This window comes from Colias croceus, chromosome 30 (assembly GCF_905220415.1).
Source record: "Colias croceus chromosome 30, ilColCroc2.1".
Lineage (NCBI taxonomy): Eukaryota > Metazoa > Arthropoda > Insecta > Lepidoptera > Pieridae > Colias > Colias croceus.
The window spans coordinates 1,715,366-1,741,540 of NC_059566.1; the positions used below are offsets into that span (position 1 = coordinate 1,715,366).

The 26,175-nt window shown below is 35.0% G+C and overlaps 1 protein-coding gene across 1 annotated transcript; it reads left to right on the forward strand.

Moving 5' to 3' along the window:
- Window positions 1-1,423: 1,423 nt before the first annotated feature.
- On the forward strand, window positions 1,424-14,620 carry LOC123704777. Its single transcript, XM_045653274.1, has 9 exons — window positions 1,424-1,567; window positions 3,560-3,735; window positions 5,131-5,218; window positions 7,496-7,542; window positions 7,936-8,149; window positions 9,103-9,275; window positions 12,002-12,152; window positions 12,921-13,063; window positions 14,475-14,620. Exons 1-9 carry the CDS (start codon window positions 1,447-1,449, stop codon window positions 14,592-14,594), a joined length of 1,233 nt encoding a protein of 410 aa, XP_045509230.1. The 5' UTR covers window positions 1,424-1,446; the 3' UTR covers window positions 14,595-14,620.
- Window positions 14,621-26,175: the final 11,555 nt, after the last annotated feature.

Genomic DNA, 26,175 nt, shown 5'->3' on the forward strand with positions numbered 1-26,175 from the left:
AATGGCAGAAGAAAATATTTCGGATGAAAACGGAGGGAGTGTGTCTCGATTTTTAGACGATTCTTCATTATATGAATATACACAACAAATAGTTGGGTACATTTCAGGTTGTTGTGAGATGTCTGCGTAGACAAATCTGCTGCATGCATTGAATGTTTGTTTTCAAATGAAAAGCATGAATATCATAAATTAGTTAGCGCACGGGATAAAGGCGGATTAATTGATGCTTCAAGAGATGTATATTCTGTATGTAAGACTTCGGAAACTATAATCAGAAAGTTTATTCGACAGAATTTTATTATGACGAGACCAACTTATACAAAAATTTTATCCTGTATAGTAAAACAATTTATTGGTCATAAAAATACTTATTTTAAAGTTGAAACTGAACACGCGTGTGGTTCACTTCATCAAGTGAACCTAATAAGACTGGTCGCCGAAAAATATTTGACCATACGGTGTTATCATATAGCTAAATTAGATAATGTAAAAAGTGATGCAACCTCAAAACGCAAATTATTAAAAAAACAAATTCAAAGAGAGGGCCATTAAATTAGTAGTTAAAAACACTTAATTATAGGTTTAAAATAGAAGAGACTACTCTGTTCCTGGGGGTGACCTTAAAAGCAAAGCTTCAATGGGGCACCCATATATCAACTCTTGCTGCCAAACTCAGCTCTGCTGCTTACGCTGGCAGAAAGATTCTACAGTTAACTGACATAGAAACTGCAAGAATTGTATATTTTGCTTCTTTACCAGCTGAATTTATTAAATTTTGGTACCAGTTTCCTATTTTGCGATCGTAGATCCTCGGATATCAATTTTGAAGGAAATCGGTACAACAAAGAATTTTTTTTTTTTTAGGTTTTTATCATTTTGGAAAGGATTGGCCCTGGTCTAAAAATATATTCTACAATATCCTAACATACCCAAATACAACACCTAACCACACCCCGGACACTCCATACAAAATTATAGTTTTGACAGTCACACTGTAGAGACTGCAAATGTGTGTGTAAACTGTGGTGTAAACTCTTTATGGTTGGCACATTTGTGACTAGCGTAAAAAAAAATTCGCGTTTTTCTGATGAAATACATCCGTAAACAGCACAATATCTAACCATTTTCTACGAAAAACGATAATCACAAATCCAAAATAATAAAATTGCTTTAAGTCAATTTGATTAATGTTGTCAATCTTCGTTGCGTTTCGTCTAAAGACGTCGTTGGTATCGTCCTTGCGGGGAAATGGGTACCATAACATGTCTGATCGTGCGGGGTGAGGTAAGTGTTTAATTTTGGCGGGAGGCGGAGAGTGTCCGTTCTGTAGCGTTTAGCTACTATTATGTATTCTGTGACCTAACATTAGATTACTACATATTTTGATAATATAAAAAGCTATAACAGTAACATAAAATTTTAAAATAAAAATTGTATTGCAATTTTATGACTACACACTTGTTCGATATGAACAGTCGCTGTTGTATACTTTTTACACTATTTCATTTTAGCAATGCATTATGGAAAAGGGGAGTAATACACTATACGATTAATAATAAAGATTATGGTGAGTGTTATCACTACGTAGTATAAAACAAAGTCGCTTTTTCTGTCCCTATGTCCCTTTGTATGCTTAAATCTTTAAAACTACGCAACGGATTTTGATGCGGTTTTTTTAATAGAGTGATCCAAGAGGTAGGTTTTAGTATACAATTTATTAGGTTTTAGACAGAGTGGGCGAAGCCGCGAGCGGTAAGCTAGTTATTTATATTTTACTAGCTTTCCGCCCGCGGCTTCGCCCGCGTTTTCAAAGAAAATACCTATCGCATAGTTCACGTTCCCGTGGGATTTTCGGGATAAAACCTATGCTAAATTTCATTGTAATCGGTTCAGTAGTATTTGTGTGAAAGAGTAACAAACATAGATACATACCATACATACATACATACACATACATCCATCCTCACAAACTTTCGCAATTATAATATTATTAGGATAGGATAGGTTTTATACCTAGTCAAAAAAAAATAGTTTATATTGTATGCTTAAAATTAAAAGTTATTTTTGTGAAAGTTTGTTTTAAAACTTTTTATATATTAGGTACAGTTAACAAATATTAAAAAAATACAAAACTACTAGCTTACCGCCCGCGGCTTCGCCCGCTTTCTCTAAATCGATTTGAAATTTAAACTATCCTATCTCTCAAGTTGGATCGAAATGCACATGGTGTGCGAATTTTATTATAATCGGTTATGTGGTTTAGGAGTCCATTGAAGACAAACATTGTGACACGAGATTTATATATATTAGAGATTCCTGTGTTTTTTAATTTCCTCTTGATATTGCAATGGATTTTGAAGTTCAGAAAAAATAATAGTGATATTGGGTAGTAAATGTGTTTTATTTTAAATTAGTAATTTATATCGGCGATTATGATATATTATGTATTGATATAAGTTACATATTATGTAATATCGACATGATTTTAAAAGAGCAACTATGGAGTTTCTTGCCGTTTCTTCTCCATAGATACTGCTTTCCGAATCGGTGGTAAATGTTAAAAATAATTATGTAATGACGATTCGAAAGTGCTACTAAATAGTAGTCTAATTGAATAAGGGCCGATTTTTCAATCCCGAGATAAACAGTCTAATAACTACCCCTCGAATAGATTTATTCAATTGTTTATCTAACTCATAACGGCTCGCCTATTTTTCAATCGTGATTTATTTGATGAATAACTATCTGACCAAATATTTCCATATTGGCAGCTCTGCTCTCGGAGTGGCGAAACAAACATATTAAATAAGTCAGGTTAGAGCGGGATAGAGTCAACTCTTGCAATTAGTCAACAATCGTCATTATGACACACGTCAGGAGTGCATTTTAAGTTTGCTTGTGTTATATGATTGTTGATTGTTGTTTTGATTCGAGTAAAGAGTTTTGATCAAATTTGTCTTTAAATTTAAATATATTTTACGATGGAAACGACATAAAGCCAGCGTTCGGCAAATTTTCAATGGCATGGTCATCAATACTACCAAAAACATCAATTTCAATATGATTTTAATTTATAATAATTATATAGAAAGAGGCTTAATTGTTAATAATTCTATGCTCTATGTTATTACAAACGAAAATATCCCAAATTTGACGCGTCAGTTGTCAAATCAAACGCCTATTCGTCGAATAGCACGCTATCTGGCCGTTGGAGCGGCAGATAGATTTATTCGTCAAATAACGTAGTTATTCGATAGATAAGCCCTATTCGTCTATTGAAAAATTGAATATTTTGTTAACTGAAGAATAAAGTCTATCTAGCTGTTTATCTGGGCATTGAAAAATCGGCCCTTAATGAATTTTTGAGTTTGAGTTTGATTAAATGTATAAATTAACTGGCATTCCGCATAGTCCCCGTTCCCGTGGGATTTCCGGGATAAAACCTATACTATCTATTAATTTCATTGTAATCGGTTCACTAGTATTTGCGTGAAAGAGTAACAAACATACCTACACATACATATGCTTTCGCATTTATTAGTTTCTTTTTCTATTAAAGATCTACACTCGCAAGATGAAATCGTGGCCACATTTTCAAAGATTCAAGAGGAAACGTGCCTGAAGTTTTTTATGACTACTTCAAATAGTACAAGTGATAAAATACTGTTTATCAGCAATCCGGATCGATTGAAAACGTGCCCGCCAAGCGTGTACGACTATTCTAAGAGTTTTGTGGTGAGATGCTATTATATTTTACTAGATTTCCGCCCGCGTTTTCAAAGAAAAGCCCGCATAGTTCCCGTTTCTTTGGGATTTCCGGGATAAAAAGCTAAGGATATTGTATTTATGTATAATAATAATAAACGCACCTCTTGCCCATTAACTTTTACTTCTACTGTATTTCCTTGACCACCAGGTTGTCTGGAAGAGATCGCCGTCTTAGCGATAAGACCGCCTGTTGTGCTCAACTGTGCTGCTTTCTTTCATATATTCGCTTGTAATTTTATGTCCTGGTGCACAATAAAGTATTTTTGTTGTAAAAAGCATCCTATGTCATATTCTGGGTCTAGCTCTAGCTATCTACATACGAAATTTCATTGTAATCGGTTCAGTAGTATTTGCGTGAAATAGTAACAAAAATCCATACATCCATCCTCACAAACTTTCGCATTTATAATATACTAGCGGTCCGCCCCAGTTTCGCCCGTGGTACATATTTCGCAATAAAAGGTGGCCTATGTTCTTTCTCAGGGTCTAAAGATTGTCTGTGCCAAATTTCATCAAAATAGGTCCAGTAGTTTATGCGTGTTTATACCATACATACATACAAACCTTTCCTCTTTAATTTATATTTTTTGGTTTTTATGGCATTCAAATGCTTTATAAATATAAATTTATAAATAATAGAAAAAATTCGATCAATAACTAATAATATAACTAATAATAATAAACTGAAAGGATAGAATAAATTCGATTGCTCAGGCGGGTCACGAGTGGCTGAGTTGGTTAGGCATCCGCCCTGGAATGGCGCGAAGGATGCGGGTTCATGTCCCGCCTCGTGATCGAATTTTTTCTATTCTTTCCTCTTTATTTTATTAGTATAGAAAAGTAGGACTATCTGCGTCCGCGGCATCATTTGAATAGAGAGCTTCCCCATTTTTTACATTGGACCGCCTTCTTAGTACAGTGGTTGTCTGGTTAACGCGTGCGCGCAAAACCGAGGGCCCTGGGTTCGATTCCCGGTGGAGCAGAAAATAAAATATCTCGGTCTGACAGGACACAGGATGCTGACCAGTGATCACCTACTTGTCTTTAAAAAAATCGATCAGTAAAACAGTATGAATAATGCATCTGTAAAGCCATATCCACTTGAGCATGCTCAGGCGAATGAGCGAGCGATTTGGCCGAGCCGCTCAAGTGGAGACGCCTGAGCACGCGCGGCCCGAGCATGCTCAGGCGTCTCCACTTGAGCGGCTCGGCCAAATGAGCCGCTCATTCGCCTGAGCATGCTCAAGTGGATATAAAGCCTTGTTTCCACTTGAGCATGCTCAGGCGAATGAGCGGCTCATTTGGCCGAGCTGCTCAAGTGGAGACGCCTGAGCATGCTCGGGCCGCGCGTGTGTGTTTCAGCTCATGCCGATTGGATATAAATGTGTGAACCAGCGTGATATAGCTCGAATAGTTTATGACATGATTAAAGCGAGTATTGAGAACATTGGTGAGTCACATTTTATAATATAACCATAAAAACGTATAATGTGTGTGTGATACGCATGCAAGAAAGGTGGTAGATTTGTTTATTTTATTATAAGACTAGCTGTGCCGCGCGGTTTCACCTGCATTGCTCCGCTCCCGCTGGTCTTAGCGTGATGATATAAAGCCTTCCTCGATAAATGGGCTATACAACACCGAAATAATTTTTGAAATCGGACCAGTAGTTTCTGAGATTAGCGCGTTCAAACAAACAAACAAACTCTTCAGGTTTATAATATTAGTATAGATTTATTGCTCAAGTTATTAACTTGTGATGCCTACATGATAAATTTGTATGTGTTACCTACGCTACTATTTCTACTAAGAAGGAAAGGTCACGGGTTAAATAAAACAATAAGGTTTATTGTTTAAAGTATTTATTTATATTTTATGTAACAAGAGTAAGAAAAAGTTTATTTAAACTAATTAATTATGGAAAGGTTTTCTGTAATGTTTTGTAAGTTTGGATTTGATTTGAAAATGTAAGTTATTATGAATATTTAAAGTAGAATGGTACTCGTACCACAACTCGACCAAGCTAAGTTTGCACCTCGCGTCGATTACGCCTGGCTACACAACCACAGGTCTGCATCTACTGTGAAATTTTGAATTGAGTCTTGTGGTACATAAAATGTCAATACTGATGAATCAGAGTTTTGGAGAATTTCGTAAGCGGTTTCTTCCTTTTCATCCTTTCCTTGTGAGACGCAGTTGTCAAGACGTCGCTTTACTACGGCATCGACACCATCGGCAGCTCCTTTTCCGTGAGAAGCTAAACTGAAATACCTAGTAGAATTAGGGAATCCCATTTCTTCCATAAGCTTAGAGAAGAAGTAAAAGTTTTTTGAAGTGAAACTTCTTTATCTTTACTTTTTCTTTATCTTCTTTATTAAAAATTTGTTGTAACATTTTTTCGTTACGCGCCATCTTTTTCTTATCCCTACAACGCGTGATTTGACGTATTTCTGTAAAGATGCATCATGCATATAGTAAATTATTTTATGAAAAATAAGGTCATAAAGAAGTTTCACTTCTTACGTGTATACACTAGTACACGCACACATTTTTTTCTTTTGCTTTTATTGGCTTGTTGGGCCATCTGATAAAAAGTGAATTCCAGTGATATTTATTATTCCAGTATTATTTTTCTGATGTATTGCAAGATTGGAGTCAGATGGGCCCATATTGCCTCTGGTCCGTGTTCATTGTTTGGTGAAATGGACGCAAAGGTTTGAGGTTCTTTGTTTTTTGCATATATCACTCCAGTATTAATTGTCATTTGTGGTTTAGATGTTCCCCACTGCATCGTCTGTACTTCTTTAGCGTATAGTTCTCTGAGAAGTCAATATGCACTATAACTTCGTTTGTTGTCAAATTTTTTTATGCAGGATAAATATTGAGAATACTGATGTTTTATGTTGTATACATGTTTCTGAATGTGTTCAAGTCACTATTGTATGAAACAGTTAATGAGATCATTGTGCCGCTTTTCTCTCTTTTAACCATTTTTTCAGTAGTTTTATTAAGACTGCTGTTCTTATTCTTATCGACATATGTTTTTCACGTGCAAATAATTCTTCCCACGTAACCGTCTCATCTTTACTGTGACCAGCCCAATAAATAACATTATCACAACACGTGAAACATTGTCTATAGACACAATCTTTGGAATTAGGATCGCACATTACTTTTGCGAGGATATCATCCACATTTTTGGTATCAATCATTGCTAAATTATGTAAATAAATATGAAATTACAACTAATAAAATTGCACCCTATATAAAAATAAATCTGTTAGTCCACTCAGTAATATTTGTTATACTCGTAAAATAACAAGCACTTCGGCTATATGAAATTAAAATTAACCTAAAACAACATTACTTTAAGTTCTAAATATTTTTATTTTTATGTGCAGTCGACCTAAGGTTACACTCGGCAATTTTGAACGAAGATGTGAATGGAAGAGCGATAGTGAGTGAATGTGTAGCAGAGAACGAATGAAGAACGAACTTTCGGATCGTACCACGTACCACGGATCGTGGGTGAAGACGGCTGTTTCTCTGTCGTTAGTTACCTAAAAATAAAGACTGGTATAAAAATAAATCTGAAGAAGTTCTAATGTATTTTTCATACGCCCCGATCTTACATGTATAGTAGTGTATTTTTTTTTCATTAAATGTATTTTTTATGTTTGTCAGAGTAAGCACAGGGACAGGTATAAATTTTACATATAAATTTCAGTTTCGCCAGTGAACAGTTACGATTTGGTCAAGAAATTTCAAATGAAAGTAAGTATATACTAATAATGTCGTCAAACGTTTCAAGCATTTGGAAATGCCGTCATCAGTAAATAGATATCAAATAATAAACAAAAATTTAACTTAACGCTCTAATCTTAAATTTTCTAATTTTGATTGATCACTAAACGACCACTTTAAATTCAAGGTGGACTGATTTATCACACAGCCCAAACTACTGTACCGATCGGGCAGAAATTTGTTATGCAAATAGCCAGTAATATGTAGGCATCCGCTACGAAAGATTTCAAACCTAAATCTTCTTTCTAAGGTGATTACAATAATATCGTATTAAACAGACCATGACAACTTTTAAACCATGCGGGAGACAGCTATTAGGTAAAATAGATTCATAGTCTTAAAGAACTTAACATTAATTTAAAGGACAGGGACACGAGCACACTATTATCTCAATCAGAACGAGATTACATCAATACGCATTATTACCAAGAATGTGGTACTCATGACAAGACCTTCCTAGCAAGAAGACGAAATGATGATGATAATACCGCAGTATTGAGCGCTGATAATATGAATTACTATAAGGATAAGGTGTGGCCACTGGGCATCTTGTTATATGGCATTGATGATGAATTACGTAAGTTTTATGCTAATATATATGAAGGGATAAGACTTAATACTTTGCAATAGGTTTTTTAGTGATAACACGTGCTCAATATTTAGCCACAGTTCAGTATTAATTTGAGAAAAAATGGTGCAATGCAGCAGTGTAATAAATTAAACGTGCGACGTAACCATGGCTGGTTATTGCGTTCATTATATGAATTTGCCAGTCAGTTCAATTCACGTCGTAGGCTGTCTGGAAATAGAGATCATAATACGGCCCCTGAACTTTATTTCTTTATTTCTACATACATTTGGCTAGAGGGCGCTACTAGTTTACTACTAGTTTATGGTATTGACGTAATATCAATTACATCCATACTAATATTATAAATGCGAAAGTAACTCTGTCTGTCTGTCTGTCTGTTACTCAATCACGCCTTACTTACTGAACCAATTGGCATTAAATTTGGTATAGAGATATTTTGATACCCGAGAAAGGACATAGGCATATTAATTTTACCCCGGGAAATAGGATAGGTTTTATCCTGGGAATCTGGGAACTGGAAATATGCGGGTTTTTCTTTGACTGCGCGGGCGAAGCTGCGGGTGGAAAGCTAGTTATTTATAAAACATCGTTGAATACGAAATATGCTTAGGCGACACATAAAATAATGTTTTGCTGAACATAACCCTTTTTTTTAAATGTATGTACATATAATCACATCATGCTTTTAATGCTCAGCATCTATCTTATTCCAATGCCATTAAACAGTTCATTTGTTAACGCATGAAAGCGTTACAGTCTCATTTATAATGTGCGAGGATGTATAGCGAAAAATGTGTGTAAAGAACCAATCATATCGCTTCTTTTATTTTGAAGTGGAGCGTGTATCGTGAAGCGATACTATTGGTTATTTGCAAACACATTCCTCGCACATTATTGGTGGAAAAGCACCCTAATAGAAGGTTTTGTTTTTCGAAAAGGCGGTACCGCAGACCACGACATACTGACCCAAGCAATGGCTAGCATAGAACTAGCTACATATGTCGTTTTCCAAGAAGTAAAGAACGACAAAATACTCGCCCCGAAGAATTTGCTATGGTTCAGTAAGAACGGAGATGATGGTCCTGCGTTTGGTGTGCAACAGGGAAACCAGGTGAACATTTTTAGAAATGATTATCTTTTTTGCAATCCATACTAATATTATAAATGCAAAAGTAACTCTAGTCTGTCTGTCTGTAACTCAATCACGCCTAAACTACTGAACCAATTTTTTTTAACCATTTGGTATAGAGATATTTTGATACCCAAGAAAGGACATAGGCTACTTTTTACCACGGGTTTTATTCCGGAAATCCCACGGGAACGGGAACTATGCGGGTTTTACTTTGACTGCGCGGGTGATGCCGCGGGTGGAAAGCTAGTAAATTATATACTAAAACCTTCCTCTTGAATCTAAAAACTATCTATTAAAAAGTAAAACCGCATCAAAATCGGTTGCGTACTTTTAATTTAAGCAAAAATAGGGACCTCTACTTTGTTTTATACTATGTAGTGATAATATCGACGAGTGAAAGGCTATTTTGTTTAAGCGATACTATGGTCGAAATAGATATTTAAGGTACAATTCCGAGACGGACCGCAGACCGCAAACTGCAACAGCAAACTGCAAGCGACAACTGCCAGCTATAGAACAAGTACTTTTAATTATTATATTAATGAATTGTGTGTACATTTAAATAATTAGACTAATTAACTTAACATTGTAATTAAAACATCTAGAATTTGTAACTACATTCTTGCAAATAAATATAATTTGAATTTGAATGACGGGGAAGGTCGACGGCAAGTTTGCTTGAAATTCCTTTTAAATACTTTAAATGTAACACAAAGATTTGTTTATTACACTATTTCGAACCAAACTCAAGGAATATCTAAGACTGATAATAGGGGTAAATGTGTCCCAGCAAACAAAACTCCAAATGAAGTGAAGGAAGGGGCAATAAAATTAATACAAAGCTTACCAGCCTTGCCGTCACACTATTGCCGCAAAGATTGTACAAAATTATACCTTCCTACGGAATATAAAAATCACACCCCGGACACTCCATACAAAATTATAGTTTTTTAGTATATTAGTATTATAGTTCAGTCACACTGTAGAGACTGCAAATGTGTGTGTAAACTCTTTATGGTTGGCACATTTGTGACTAGCGTAAAAAAAAATTCGCGTTTTTCTGATGAAATACACAGTAAACAGCACAATATCTAACCATTTTCTACGAAAAACGATAATCACAAATCCAAAATAATAAAATTGCTTTAAGTCAATTTGATTAATGTTGTCAATCTTCGTTGCGTTTCGTCTAAAGACGTCGTTGGTATCGTCCTTGCGGGGAAATGGGTACCATAACATGTCTGATCGTGCGGGGTGAGGTAAGTGTTTAATTTTGGCGGGAGGCGGAGAGTGTCCGTTCTGTAGCGTTTAGCTACTATTATGTATTCTGTGATAAAAATATAAAAAACTTATATCGTGTATATAAAGAAGAACGTGTTAGTAAAGGCACACCCCGGACACTCCATACAAAATTATCGTATTGACAGTCACACTGTAGAGACTGCAAATGTGTGTGTTAAGTGTTAACGCTTTATGGTTGGCACATTTGTGACTAGCGTAAAAAAAATTCGCGTTTTATTGATGAAATACATCCGTAAACAGCACAATATCTAACCATTTTCTACGAAAAACGATAATCACAAATCCAAAATAATAAAATTACTGTACCTAAGTCAATTTGAGTAATGTTGTCAATCTTCGTTGCGTATCGTCCTTGCAGAAAAATGCGGACCATTTTTAGGCTGATCGTGCGGGATGAGGTAAGTGTTTAATTTTGGCAGGAGGCGGAGAGTGTCCGTTCTGTACTAGCTACTATTAATGTATTCTGTGGAAAAGGTGTAGATTGTCTAAGTGAAAAAGTTTTCCGCCAAGTTATCAATGATGAATTTAACATTGTTTCAAGTCCCTAAAAAGGATAAATGCTTAAAATGCAATAAACTTCAGGGCAAGAATCCAGACGATTGTTCGGAACTTAAAGCTCATTTGGAAGAAAAGGAAGCATCAAAAAGAATTGAATGCCACCGAAAGCTTGGCAAAGAGCATCCATCCATTCTATGCACATGTTTCGATCTTCAGAAAGTTCTCCAAACTAAAAATAAACCTATTGTTTTTTCGATGCATTGTCACTTCAGTGTTTTTTCTTGAAATCTGGTGACACACGATTGGCCGTTACACTAACTAGCCACATACTAAGATTTGAATATAAGTGCTGATTTACACAGGGTCAGTAGACAAGTCATTTCGGCGCCACGACTGACTTTAACTGTTTACATAGACTTCAAGCCTCTGTACTGACTTCAAATCTGTTTACACAGGGTTTTTTTTCGGGTCAGCACTGATTTGCCTCGAATTTGTAGTCAGTTACTGACCCTGTGTAAATCAGCACTAATGTCGTTTAAATCAATTATGCGTTCTCTGGATAATGTCAAATGAGTCGTTTAAAGCATTTTTCCTGAATCTAAAAACCTGTGATATTTTTGTTTAAATCGTTTTGCCTGATTCTATAATAAAGTGGATTACAGCATTTTGTATTAAGTGTACAGCTATTTTGGTTCATATTCGTTTTTATTGCGTAGAACTACATTATTATTATGGCTATTGATGATTAAAACCATATAAGTCAATTCACTTTTGTATCTCTATATTACACAAGTTATATGTTTTCAAAAAAAAAATATTTTAATTGGCTCTCCTGTAAAGTTAAAAAAATGTCGCTTAAACCAAATAGCCTTTCACCCTTCGATATAATTATTATCTCGTTTTAGACCATAAAACTGTCATCCATGGTGCATGGTGCGGCCGGTCATACTGCACATACAATTAATAATCTAATGCGAGCTCTCGGTGTCCACATGACGTCGAATCGCTTCGACAGAGACAGCTATGTTACTGTGAATTGGAACAACGTGGTGGATGGTAATTATTGAATAGTGAATGAAAATCAATTCAGTAGTTTTTGAAAAAGTTTCAAAAAATGTCAAATTTTTCTGAAGTTTCGGCTAGATAATGTTAACTTTTTTTACTCCAATTGAGCTATACTTAACTTTAAAACTATTATATCTATAAGGGCGGCCGTACACGGACCGCTTCAAGCAGTTGAGACCGACGCGACGGCTTGAAGCCGCGACCGCGCGGTGAACTATGGACATCCATTCACTGCCGTACACGGACTGCTCGAGCCGTCGCGACCGCTTCAAGCCGTCAACTGCGCGGTTTGTAGCGACATGTCGAGCAGTCCGTGTACGTTTGGTTATCTACACCTTCTGTGGATTGCTTGTTAGTCCCTGTATTATTTCTTATATTGTGTACCAATATGTTTATTCATATTATATACTTACTATAATTTTATAAATATTTAACCTTCATTTCTCTTGCATTATCTATTTATTTAAGTTTATTTTAATTTTCTGCCCTCAATAGGCATTGGCAGAATATCAGCGTCGGGGTTTCTTTAAAAACTCTGACATTTATGCTGAGCCAAGGCCTGTTCGTAGAACGCTGTGTACATTAACGGTTTAATTGTTATACTTTTAATATTACTGTGTGCAGTATGAGTGTTTTCTGTATTGTTTTACTGGTTTTGTGTTTTATTTGTAAGTGTGATTGTGTTCTATTAATAAACGTTATATCTATCTACCTCTCTACGTCGCTCAGCCAACTAACAAGTCACAATGTATTTGTCAGGTAAAGAGCAGTATCTAGAACGAGCGCCAGAAGAATCATGGCTGCCGCATATTCCATACGATTTTATGAGTGTCACTCATGCGCCGGCGAATTATATGTGCAGTGTTTGTGAGCTAGGAGCTAGCACTGTACAACCTATACAGGTGATTTTAGCTCACTAGTGGTTAAACCTACATCTACCGAAACACACACACACATTCATTTACACATACGCACTCTCAAACATACTCAATACACACACACACACACACACACTTATGCGCACACCACACATAATCACTTCACTCCTTTCATGTTCATATGTTAAGATATCCATTAGTTACTTTCTTTTTATATTCTTTACTAGCTGCTCCGCGCGGTTTCACCCCAGTGGCTCCACTCCTGTTGGTCGTAGCGTGATGATATATAGCCTATAGCCTTCCTCGATAAATGGGCTATCTAACACCGAAAGAATTTTTCAAATCGGACCAGTAGTTCCCGAGATTAGCGCGTTCAAACAAACAATCAAACAAACTCTTCAGCTTTATAATATTAGTATAGATATCCGCACTTAAAAATCAATTTTGTTGACTAAGTTGTGATGACCACCTTGAGACGTTTTTTTTTATATTAAATAAATTACTAGCTGCTCCGCGCGGTTTCACCCCCGTGGCTCCACTCCTGTTGGTCGTAGCGTGATGATATATAGCCTACAACCTTCCTCGATAAATGGGCTATCTAACACCGAAAGAATTTTTCAAATCGGACCAGTAGTTCCCGAGATTAGCGCGTTCAAACAAACAAACAAACAAACTCTTCAGCTTTATAATATTAGAATAGATATCCGCACTTAAAAATCAATTTCGTTGACTAAGTTGTGATGACCACCTTGAGACATTTTTTTTTATATTATATAAATTACTAGCTGCTCCGCGCGGTTTCACCCCCGTGGCTCCACTCCTATTGGTCGTAGCGTGATGATATATAGCCTACAACCTTCCTCGATAAATGGGCTATCTAACATCGAAAGAATTTTTCAAATCGGACCAGTAGTTCTCGAGATTAGCGCGTTCAAACAAACAAACAAACTCTTCAGCTTTATAATATTAGTATAGATATGGGGAAGGAACTGATATCAATACAGGTTACCTTGGCCTTTAACACAGAACAGCCGGTATTTTTCAACGATATACTATTACAGAGGGTAAGGACTTCTACAAACAGTTAGCCAGCGGTTAGCCTTCCTCGATGAATGGCCTATCCAACACGGAAAGAATTGTTGCAAATCGGACCAGTAGTTCCTGAGATTAGCGCGTTAACAAACAAACTCTTCAGCTTTATAATATTATTAGTATTAGTATCTCTACATAGTATAAAACAAAATCGCTTTCTCTGTCCCTATGTCCCTTTGTATGCTTAAATCTTTAAAATTACGCAACGGATTTTGATACGGTTTTTTTTAATAGATAGACTGATTCAAGAGGAAGGTATATAATTTATTAGGTTTTAGACAAAGCGGGCGAAGCCGCGGGCGGTAAGCTAGTAGATAATAAACGTAATTTTTTTATGTTCCAGGATCACCAATGGCAACGTACCATGTCTATGGGTCACACCACAGTGCTCACGGACGCAGACAGACAGACGGTTAATCTTTTATATAGCGAACAGTATCGCAAGCGGTTCGGTGGTGTGTGAAGTCAAAATAAAATGCTTTAAAAATTTTGGTTTTTTATTTATTTATATTTAGTTTTTCCCTTTAATCCTAATCCTTATAAAGTATAAGTATAAAGAAGCAAAGTTAGTAATTACTACATCAGTTATCTGACGGAAATCCCGTCAAAATCGATTTAGCCGTAACAGAGATAAGCCGAGAAAATAGACAGCCAGACACAAATTGTAAAAATTACTGCTTTGGTTTCATAATATGCATTTAGAAAAATCGGTTATTTTATTTTACAAACAGACATTCCCAATTTTATAAATGACTAGCTTTCCACCCGCGGCATCGCCCGCGCAGTCAAAGAAAAACCCGCATACTCGCATAGCTCCTGTTCCCGTGGGATTTCCGGGATAAAACCTATCCTATGTCCTTTCTCGGATATCAAAATATCTCTATACCAAATTTCATGCAAATTGGTTCAGTAGTAAAGGCGTGATTGAGTAACAGACAGACAGACAGACAGAGTTACTTTCGCATTTATAATATTAGTATGGATTAAATGGTATAGACTAATAAGCGCTTCGCGATTTCACCTACGTGGCTCCGCTCCTGTTGGTCTTAGCGTAATGATATAAAGCCACTACCTGATCTTACTAGATCAATATATACTTACTAGATCAATGGGCTATCTAACCGAAAGGTTTTTTCAAATCGGATCAGTAGTTTCTGAGATTAGCGCGTTCAAACGAACAAACAAATATGATAACACCTAAAGAAATTTTCAAATCGGATCAGTAGTTTCTGAGATTAGCGCGTTCAAACAAACAAACTCTTCAGCTTTTTAATATTAGTATAGATACATCCAAATTTTGTTATAGAAGTCCTTACCCTCTGTAATAGTATTCTGTGATAAATTTAAATAGAAACTAGCATAAAATAAAAAAAATAAATATTTCAGGACAATTTTTCACACACGGCACGATCTGATCCCATACTAAGCTTTCGCTTGTGTTATGGAAACCAGATGGCTGTTAAACATACATATATAATTTTAAATAAATACTTATATAGATTACTAGCGGTCCGCTCCGGCTTCGCCCGTGGTACATATTCACGTTTTCTCTACATAAGAACCATCCTCGTACTTCAAGGAATATAATTTAAAAAAAATTTAAGAAATCGGTTCAGCTGTTCTAAAGTTATGCGCTTACCAACTTTTATATTATAGATTAACACCCAGACACAGAGCAGACATCCATGTTCATCACACAAATATTTGCCCCGGGTGGGAATCGAACACACGACCTCTGACTTGGAAGGCAGGGCCACTACCAACCAAGCCAACCAACCATAATAAGTATAGCCTATGACTAGAAGGTAACTCTTTTTAAACATTATATTTAAGCCCGAAATAAATCTATACTAATATTATAAAGCTGAAGACTTTGTTTGAACGCTCTAATCTCGGGAACTACTGGGGCCTTAGCCAAACGGCAAAACGCCAAGGAATAGAATACGCTATCGATAGAAATTGACATAAGCGTATGATGTTTTGCATAAGGATTCGGTCACCCTACCAACGACAACGACGACCACGAACAAAATTTTCATCCAGTCGCAATTAAATAAAATTGTGCAAAACACAATTAAAAATGAAATTTAAGAATTTCCTGTCGTATTGGTGTTTGGAAAAAAAAAATTTTGAGATCAATGGATAAACAAACAGGTTTTTCATAGAAACTGTGGCTCCTAGAAAAAAATGTATTTAACCTTTTTTATAGATAATTAGATTATATACAATTTTGGTTCAGGTGATTGTATGATAAACTTACCGTCTCGGCGAAAATCGCAAAAAACCCTATTTCTTTTTATTAATTGACCTCGAATTTTTTTATTCCTGAGTACCAGAATGACGGGAGATTTTAATATTGATTTTGAACAAATTTCGGCAAGATTGGAACTTTGGTCGTGGTCGTCTGCGTCGTTGGTAGTGTGATCGAACCATTACCAAAATGTCATGAGCTTATGACAATAATAAGCGTTAGCAGTTTCTATTCCATGGCGTTACGTACGTTTGTCTAAGGCCCCTGGTCCGATTTGAAAAATTCTTTCGGTGTTAGATAGCTCATTTATCGAGGAAGGCTATAAGGCTATATATAATCACGCTACGATCAACAGGAGTGGAGCGACGGAGGTGAAACCGCGCGGAGCAGCTAGTTAAGAATATTTATTTCAATAATGTAGGTAGTAGGAGCTAGTATAATGTGTATAGCCTATGACTAGAAGGTAACTCTTTTTTTAACATTATCTAAGCAGGAAATAAATAAAATAAATATTCTATCTCGAACAATGAGAGGTAGGTAATATCAATAATATTATTACAAACTAGCGGTCCGCCCCGGCTTCGCCCGTGGTACATATTCACGTTTTCTCTACATAAGAACCATCCACGAACTTCAAGGAATATTATAAAAAAAGAATTAACGAAATCGGTTAAGCCGTTCTCAAGTTATGCGCTTACCAACACATTTTGGGATTCATTTTTATATTATAGATTATTATTATACAAAGAAAGTAGGCGATTTTAAATAAAACAATTTGATTTCTTTAGTTTTTTATTGTTTTCTTAATATAATAATGTTAAACAGGACTATCGGTCCGCCCCGGCTTCGCCCGTGGTTCTTTCTCAGGGTCTAAAGATTGTCTGTACCAAATTTCATCAAAATCGGTCCAGTTGTTTATGCGTGAAAACCATACATACATAATTACAAACCTTTCCTCTTTATAATATTATTAGATTAGATAAGGCGATACTTGACTACTGAACTCAGGGTAACTTATTATCAAAATTAAATTATTCTGATTCGTTGTATGGCCCTAGGCTCCTCTATAAAACTAAGTGCTCCACACAACGTGTGCAAAACGCGTGTGCTAGGTACTGTGCTGTTCCACCAAGAGAGCAAGTCAGTCCATATCCTCGGAGGCGTATAGTCAATCTTAAAACTCCCCAGTACCTATATACACTGTTAAAGTAAATTTATTTATTATCTGTGTTTCTTCTAAATTGCGTGCCTTCCATTTGCTGTGTATAATCTATGCTCTCTTCTCTGTGAACATCGAAGTGATTGTACGTACGAAAAGCAATCTTATTAAAGTGATACTTGCATAGTATAGAATTGTTATAATATTCAGTTATATAATTTGTATCAACGGATGGATAAATGTCTCCTGTAACACAGGACATTCCCTAGTATGGGAGACATTGTTTAAATAGCGCAATTAACTGTAGCTATGGTTTATGTTTTAATTATATGTAAGTTATCCCATAATTGCATGTACATGTATATTTCTTCTGTTGTCAAATAAAAAAATTATTTATTTATTAAATCTGCTTTAAAATACAAGAAAAGCATTTTATTTGCCACTCTGCAATAGGTTATGGGCCCAGTTAGCCGTAATTGTAATAGGAGAATAAATAAATTGCAAAAGTCAGAGATCGAAAAAGCCGGCATACATAATATAAACTTCAGGAGCACGTGCTGCGTGGAAAATTTTTCAAGTCCAAACATAATTATCATGTCATCGAGCAATCCATTAATGCTAATTGAAAAACTCAGCGGTCGGGAGAATTATTCCACCTGGCGATTCGCTGTGAAGACATACACAACATGAGGAGCTATGGGACTGCGTCGAGACTGGCTTCACCGACTCAAAACGTGACACCAAGGCAAAACTAAAGGCTGGTTCACACTTTGATTAGTGCGAGTGCAGGTGATTAGTGCGAGTGCAGGTGTGTAGTGCGAGTAGTGTCCAATTCACTGCGAGTGCAGGTGATTAGTGCGAATGCCATTTTGTACAACAACAAGCGTGCCGCGTGCGACGCTACACACTACGCTAAACACTAAACACTAAACACTCCTGTCCAGACGTGTTTAGTGGCAGGCACGCTGCGAGTGAGGGGAGGGAGGGCGCGCGGGACGTGGCTACTCGCAGTCCACTCGCAAAAAAATAGAACACGCTTCTATTCACTTTACTACACAGCCTACTAAACACTTGCACTAAACAGTCGCTGTCCACACGTAGTTACTAAACACCTGCACTAATCACTTGCACTCGCACTAATCAAAGTGTGAACCAGCCATAATATAGTGGACTCGACAAATTATGTCCATATACAAGACGCCAAAACGGCTAAAGAAGTGTGGAAAAATTTATCAAAAGCATTCGACGACTCGGGGCTGACACGTCGTGTGGGATTACTTCGGGAACTATGTACTACAACACTCACTGGTTGCCAAAATGTAGAAGAATATGTTAGTAAGATAATATCAACAGCTCACAAACTGCGAAACATCGGGTTCAAAGTAGACGATGAGTGGTTGGGAACCTTACTGTTCTCCGGCCTACCAGTTTCATACCAGCCAATGATAATTATAATTGAAAGTTCAGTACTTAAAATATGTGCAGATTCAGTAAAATGTCTTAAAAATCCAAAATGAATGAAGAAAGTCAAACTTCTGCATTTGCATTAATAAAAAGAAATTTAATAAAAAGTTTATTTCAAAAGGAGCTCGGTGTTATTCTTGTAACAAGTATGGGCATATTAGCACAGAATGTAAAATTAAAAAGAAAAATAAAACAGAAAGCTCAAACTATGCAGTCGCATTTACTGCCTCTGATATGCAGAGAAAAACAAACTTCCGCACAAGCAAAGTATTCTTGTTCTAACAAAATGAAATATTTTTATTAAGTCAACCTCATAATTATTTTTTAGTGCAGAATCATGGTGCGGAAATATAAAAAAAGGGAACGCGTACTCAAGAAGTGGATGAAGACTTGATGCAATTAATAAGTGATGATGTGATACAAGGACGGTTGTCGTATAGGAAAGCCGCGTTAAAATACAATATTAAAACATCAACGTTGGAAAGCAGAGTTAAGAAACTTAAAGATGGCTCTAACGCTGATGGACATTTCATTCAAAATTCACGAGTCTACTGTCTACACAATCACTAGGATTGCCAGATCCAGGCTGATCAATTCCGGGACATTTCTGGGGCCCCGAACGGAATCATAGTTTTGGTATATGGTTCGGACCGAAAACCAAAACGCGGGTTAACACGTTGTTAGTCTAGGTACTTAAATACGTTGGAATTACTTACCTACAACTTGGTTGATGAAAAAAATACTTTGTTTGGAAAGAACTTTTTAATTACTTTCTTAAACTGTTAAATACAAAAATTGTAAAACAATTTTTTTGAGTAAGTTTTTAAGCCGTATATATATAAAAATTAAATATCACAAATTAAAAAAAAAACACAAAAGAACTTAAAACAAAAACTGAGTTACCCTTTCAGTTATCAAATTAAATTTTGATAGAAAATCAACATTAGGTATTTTGTAACATAAATAAAATATAGAACAAATATTGAGAGCACTTTATAACAATTACCTACTAAAACTTTGGTAAATTCGTCATTTATTATCTAACAATAAACAATAACTTTATGTCCAAAATATAAGATGGGTACATCTATGTACTAATAGGCATGACGACAGTATCCATAAATTATCGTATTAGTGTTTTTAAGGGAAAATGTATAATAAATAAATTCAATATAGTGTCTTAAAAATCTTAAAAACACTAAGATTAATGAGATTATCAATAAAATAAAACATTGAAATTCTGCAGTTCGCCATTTTGACTAAAACACGCGTGACGTCACGCTTAAGTAAACAACTCACGTCAGATGTATTTTGTTGTTATAAATATGTTGAGAATACGCATTTTTATTTATTTTCTATTGTTTCACGTATGCTTTATCGACTCAGAACAGAAATATAATTACGAATTCACGAATACGTGGTTTCGGGGTTCTCCGCGCCAACCAAGTGCCAACTTTATACAATCATTTCTTATTATTTTCTCGCTTGAAATAATTACTAACACATTTTTGAGCATTATTTTAATGTGGATTCACACTGCAATACTGCACACCACTTATAAACTTTGAAATTCGTTTCTATAACACATATTAAATAAATATTTTTTTTAATTTTCTTCGCAATGCATACAAATAATTACGTATTTACTAAAGAGTAACGTCACGCCTACGCCATGACACCTGCGAGCTGTTTTGGCACAGTTGATAAATATTTTTTGAAAAATGGCTTTTATCTTCGTTAAATTTAAGTATATTACCGAAATATAGGGTTTTTCTTGTATAGTAAACGTATACACACATTATGGAAGAGGATTTCAAAATCTTTCGTCATGCCTATTGTACTTGTACCTAGTATATAAATAAGGACCCAGGAAAGAGAAGAATTTATGAGCAAATAAGTGTGAGTGGCAGGAGTTTTCCATGTGAGACGTCTACTTTCAGGGTTAATTATGGTTCTAGCAGCTGATTTGTGGAATTTTAAAATGAGTGCCATTAAAAATTTATTTATTTATTTATTCATAGGAAATACCAACGTTTAATTTCATTGAAGCATTAACTATTAACTTAGACTTAAATGTTTTAGTAAATGTAACAAATAATTACAGGTATTTACAACATGCAAAATATAAGTTTCACAAACCAACCATTAATTTTATATAGGTACTACAAATAACAAAAAAAAAACATTATAATGTGAGGGAGGATAACAAAGGAGTAACTTACATAATATGTATACTAATAACTAGGGCCCGGATAAATATGTATTAAAAATTCCGAAATATGTACTTATAAAATGGACTAAAAATACTAAAATATGGAAAAAATATGTACAATAAAAAGCAACAATTTTAATAATACTAATGTTTATTGAAAAAAAAAATACAATTTTACTCATCTTCCGTTTTACTTACATCTGAATTACAATAAATAATGACATGTTTCTTTAAATTTTCGAAATTAAAATTTTCAAGCAACGAACGAACGAAAGCAACTTCAGCTGCGGGTCCTTCCGATTCGGAAATCTTTTTTTCTATATTATCGATAATCTTCAAATTTTCGTTAAGTGAAGTGGAAGAATTCTCGAGCGTTATTATCTGGTGTGATAAAAAGCAATAATTGCTTTTTATGTAGACCAAGTCATTGCGTAGAGTCTCATCTTGGAGAAGTTCTTTTGCGTTCGCAATGGCAGCAGTCTCGTTTTCGAATCCAAAAATAATAGTTTTGATTTGTTCGTAATATTGAGTACGGATTGCATACGGATGGGTAGCTGAGCGGGTAGTGCGAGCGGCGAGCGGGGTCAATGACCACACGCGAATTGTTTTGCCAGAATTTTTAGAAAACTCATAGCGCTGATAGAAATATGGATACATTTATTGATATTTTGTGGAATATGGATTTTCATTGAAAATATGGAAAAATATGGAAAATAAAACCTGAATTTTCACGATCTAAATAACATATTTACCTTGGAAACCATGATTAATTACGAAAACAACTTCAAATAAAAATATGTAAATACATATTTATCCGGGCCCTACTAATAACAATCAGTTAAATCTTACTGCTAACATTAAACAATAAAACAATGTATCGCTATCTTAATTTTAACATAAAGATTATATAATTGTATAATTGCAATAATTAGAACTACATGATTATTCTTTTAACTTACATAGAAACAATTCACGAACAGACTGGAGCGAAGTATTATTAATATCAATAATATCACTATTTATTTACAACTAGCTTCCGCCCGCGACTCCGTCCGCGCGGAAAAATTAAGAGGCCGGCGGACGACAATTTTTCCATACAAACGTAATACCAAAATAATTTTCAGTTTGAGCATATTTCCACTTTATTGTGCTGTTATTCGGAATAAGACAGTATTTATCTAGGTTCCCATATTATTTTTATTGCAAAATACTTAAATACAACGAATTGTAAACGATTTGTATTTCTCACATTTTTAAAGTATAAATGATATGTTTTCTACTCATCCATTCTGTAATAAAAACGGCAATATTCTTAATGTAATGTAATTCGAAACATGGTTTACATTGTTAAGTTACACAATATGCAAAAAAAATTGGAAAAGCATTGAGTTTTCATTCATCGTTTTTGGTATTACGGCACACGTTCAAATTAATCACAAATTTTCATCGGTCGTCGTGCTGTCGCATCAAGCACAATATACAGATACATACAGTAAACTTCATAGTATAGAAAAAAGTTTGTACGTGTTGGTAATATTTTCGATGTGTGAAAACCACGTCACCACTTTGTCAAGCACAAGCCTGTCAAACTATTTTCTTTTTCATCCTAAAACAAAAAGGTGGAGGTTCTATGCTCGTATAATAATAATTTTAATTTATTTTTGCATATTTTGTGTTTTTAAGTTTAATTTAATTTATCGTTTTAAATATAATTAAGTAGGTATACCTAAATACAAGTATTGTTAATTCTGGTTTAAAATAATTACTTTAATAATTATTTTAATTAAAATAATTTGCGCCTGTAATCACTACATATATTAGCAACATAATAAATTTTCTAGTGTATCAATTTTTTTCTACGAATTTATTTAGGTAGCTCAGTCGGCCGCGAAAATCCCAATATTTTAAATATTTTTTTAAAAATCGTGTTTTTAAAATAAAACTCTGGGTGTTCTACTCGTGTAAAGAGAAGCTCCAAAGGATGTCACTTTTTTGCGCCTAAAAGTAAAAACATATAGTGCATTGTGCGTGCGTATTTTTTGCCAATTGTATTGTAATATTTCTGACTAGCTTCCACCCGCGTCTCCATCCGCGCGGATGTCGGTCTTCGCGTGGATGGTTTATTTCTCCATTTTGAGTTACTCTGACAATGACATCTTATAAAAAAAAGAATCCACTGCGGGTAACGCAACGTGTGTTCGCGGTTCTACAGAACAACGTCTATGGATAAAACTGAAAAATTAAGATTATTTTTTTCCACGTGTTATTCCAGGATAAAAAGTATCTAAAAGTATATATTGTATGCCCAGGATAATAAAGTATAATTATTATGCCAAGTTTCATCGAAATCGAACTGTTAGTTTTCACGTGATGTCAGCATACAGACAGACAGACAGACGGACAGACAAAAATTTTTTTAATCACATATTTGGGTTTGGTATCGATCCAGTAACACCCCCTGCTATTTACTTTTTCGATATTTTCAATGTACAAAATTTACCCTTCTACAGATTTTTTTATTATATATGTATAGAGTATAGATTATATTTGCGAAAAAAATGTACCCTGATTTTTACAGCTACATTTTTTTTCTACAAAGCCTAGATGTTGAGATATTATTGAAGACTAGATTTTCACCCGCGGCTTCGCCCGCGTTTGCAAAGGAAAACCCGCACAGTTCCCGTTCCCGTGGGATTTTCAGGATAAAAATCCTATGTGTTAATCTAAGTTACCCTCTATATGTGTGCTAAATTTCATTGTAATCGGTTCAGTAGTTTTTACGTGAAAGAGTAACAAACATCCATACATCCATACAAACTTTCGCATTTATAATATTACTAGTAGGATATAAGTGTTGTAGAGAAATTTCCTTAAAACGCATTGCTATTCTGCACATACACTTACGATTGCCCAAAGTTTGCTGCAAAAATAAAGTAAATAAGAAACATTATATTCCTAAATAAAAAGAACTGCAGCGTTTGTCAATATGAATGAATGGTACACTCACACAACTACACACTATTCACACAAATTCACGCGCGGCTTCGGCGGGAATTGTGCAACAGAGACAACAATATTCGAGCGTATTTTGCCTTCACTTCGAATTATTGCAGTTGGCAGCGGCCTCCGCCGGACTCTTAAGATTTATTTTTTCGGGATGAAAAGTATCCTATTTTATGCCCAGGATGATAAGGTATAATTATACCAAGTTTCATCGAAATCGAACCGTAAGTTTTCACGTGATGCCTGAACATACAGACAGACAGACAGACAGACAGACAAAAACTTTTTTAATCACATATTTGGGTTTGGTATCGATCCAGTAACACCCCCTGCTATTTATTTTTTCAATATTTTCAATGTACAGAATTGACCCTTCTACAGATTTATTATATGTATAGATATTGCACAGCCTTGGAAATAGCTTCCGTACACTAAGAAAGCCCGTTTCTAGATACAGTTGCGTTGTTGAAAATCGAAAGTGTTTTTAATACGCCACTTTAATTACTGCCCTTTGTACCCTTTCCACTCTCAGCAGTATGGTTTTACAAGCACCCCATGCACATATTCCATAACACAGTATTAGTTCAGGATACATCGCCCATTTTTGCAAGTGACTACTATCAAGCTAATTTTCCGTTTGTAGCTTTATTTTGATGAGACGCCCAATAATTTCGCGTACGAAAGTCTCGATTGTGGTAGCTAACAGAGATAACAAGGATAAAAATTTTTGATTTGATGGTTCTCAAATATTTATTACTACTTAACTGATTTTTTTTTGTTCAATCTCAAGATAATTACCTAAATTATTCGAAAAAATATTTGTCCTACAAAATCTATGGTTGGTTCAAAGAGTCCCCCTTTCCAAAGTGTATCGATAACGAGGTCATCATAAATGATTACTAACAAGCTGATTTTTTTGTTTTCACTTAGTTAATGTTTATATAATTCAACAGACATATTGTCCTACAAATTGCGTAATAAATATTTGAGAACCATCAAATCAAAAAATTTTATCCTTATTATCTGTGTTAGCTACCACAATCGAGAGTTTCGTACACGAAATTATTCGGTGTATCATCAAAATAAAGCTACAAACAGAAAATCAGCTTGATAGTAGTCACTTGCAAAAATGGGCGATGTATCCTGAACTATATAGACTGACACAGCGCTGTGTACACAACATAAGAGCTAATCAAACTAACAGTGAGCATATCTTTCAGGCTTATTAATTACACTTTGATAGAAAATCAGCATTAGATATTTTGTAACATAAAACAATTTAACGTCTCTCTTCGACTAATAAACTTAAAATCATATTCAAATCGAAATACGAAAATTATTTTTTTAAATACTTGTCGCTCGATTTTGCCAATTTTAATAATTTTTGGCCGGCTTTGCAAAACAGATACAATTTCTGAGCAAGTCTCAGTAAAATTGATACGAGTTTGCAGTTCAGGTTTTATTAGATCCATAGATTCTGTTTCTATTTTTTGTCCATAAATGATTCAATAGGCTGAAAATCCTTACGCAAAAGGCGTTATTCGTTGGGATTGATAAAAGAAACAATTCTCTTTAGATTAGCAAATTCATTAGGAGCATTTGCTCTAAAAAAAGTGGGCCCAGTTTTTATCATTTGACAAGTCTTTAGGGAGGGGTTATAAAAACGGCTTTCAAGCAAGCGAACTCTGTATAAACAGAGTCAATAGCCACTGCATCTTCAATTTTTAAAATCACAGGAAAATCTGAGATAATTTCCCAGGTTTACTTCAATTCCTGTGATTTAAGAGACAAGAGCTCAAACTTTTTGTAAATTCCATCAAGCCCAAAATCATATCTCTCTTCTAAATAATGGATTGCTCTCTTCAAGAAAATATGTGCCTGCGACTTGAATCTATTCCTTTGGTCTTCGGTGAGGGTTTTAAAAGTGGCTTTGACTTTACTTCCAAAAAAGTTAT

Coding starts and splice junctions, on each gene's coding strand:
- LOC123704777 (XM_045653274.1), top strand. CDS start 1,447: ATGACTACACACTTGTTCGATATGAACAGTCGCTGTTGTATACTTTTT. Junction 8,150..9,102: donor TGGCATTGATGATGAATTAC/GTAAGTTTTATG, acceptor TTTTTCGAAAAG/GCGGTACCGCAGACCACGAC. Junction 12,153..12,920: donor TTGGAACAACGTGGTGGATG/GTAATTATTGAA, acceptor TGTATTTGTCAG/GTAAAGAGCAGTATCTAGAA.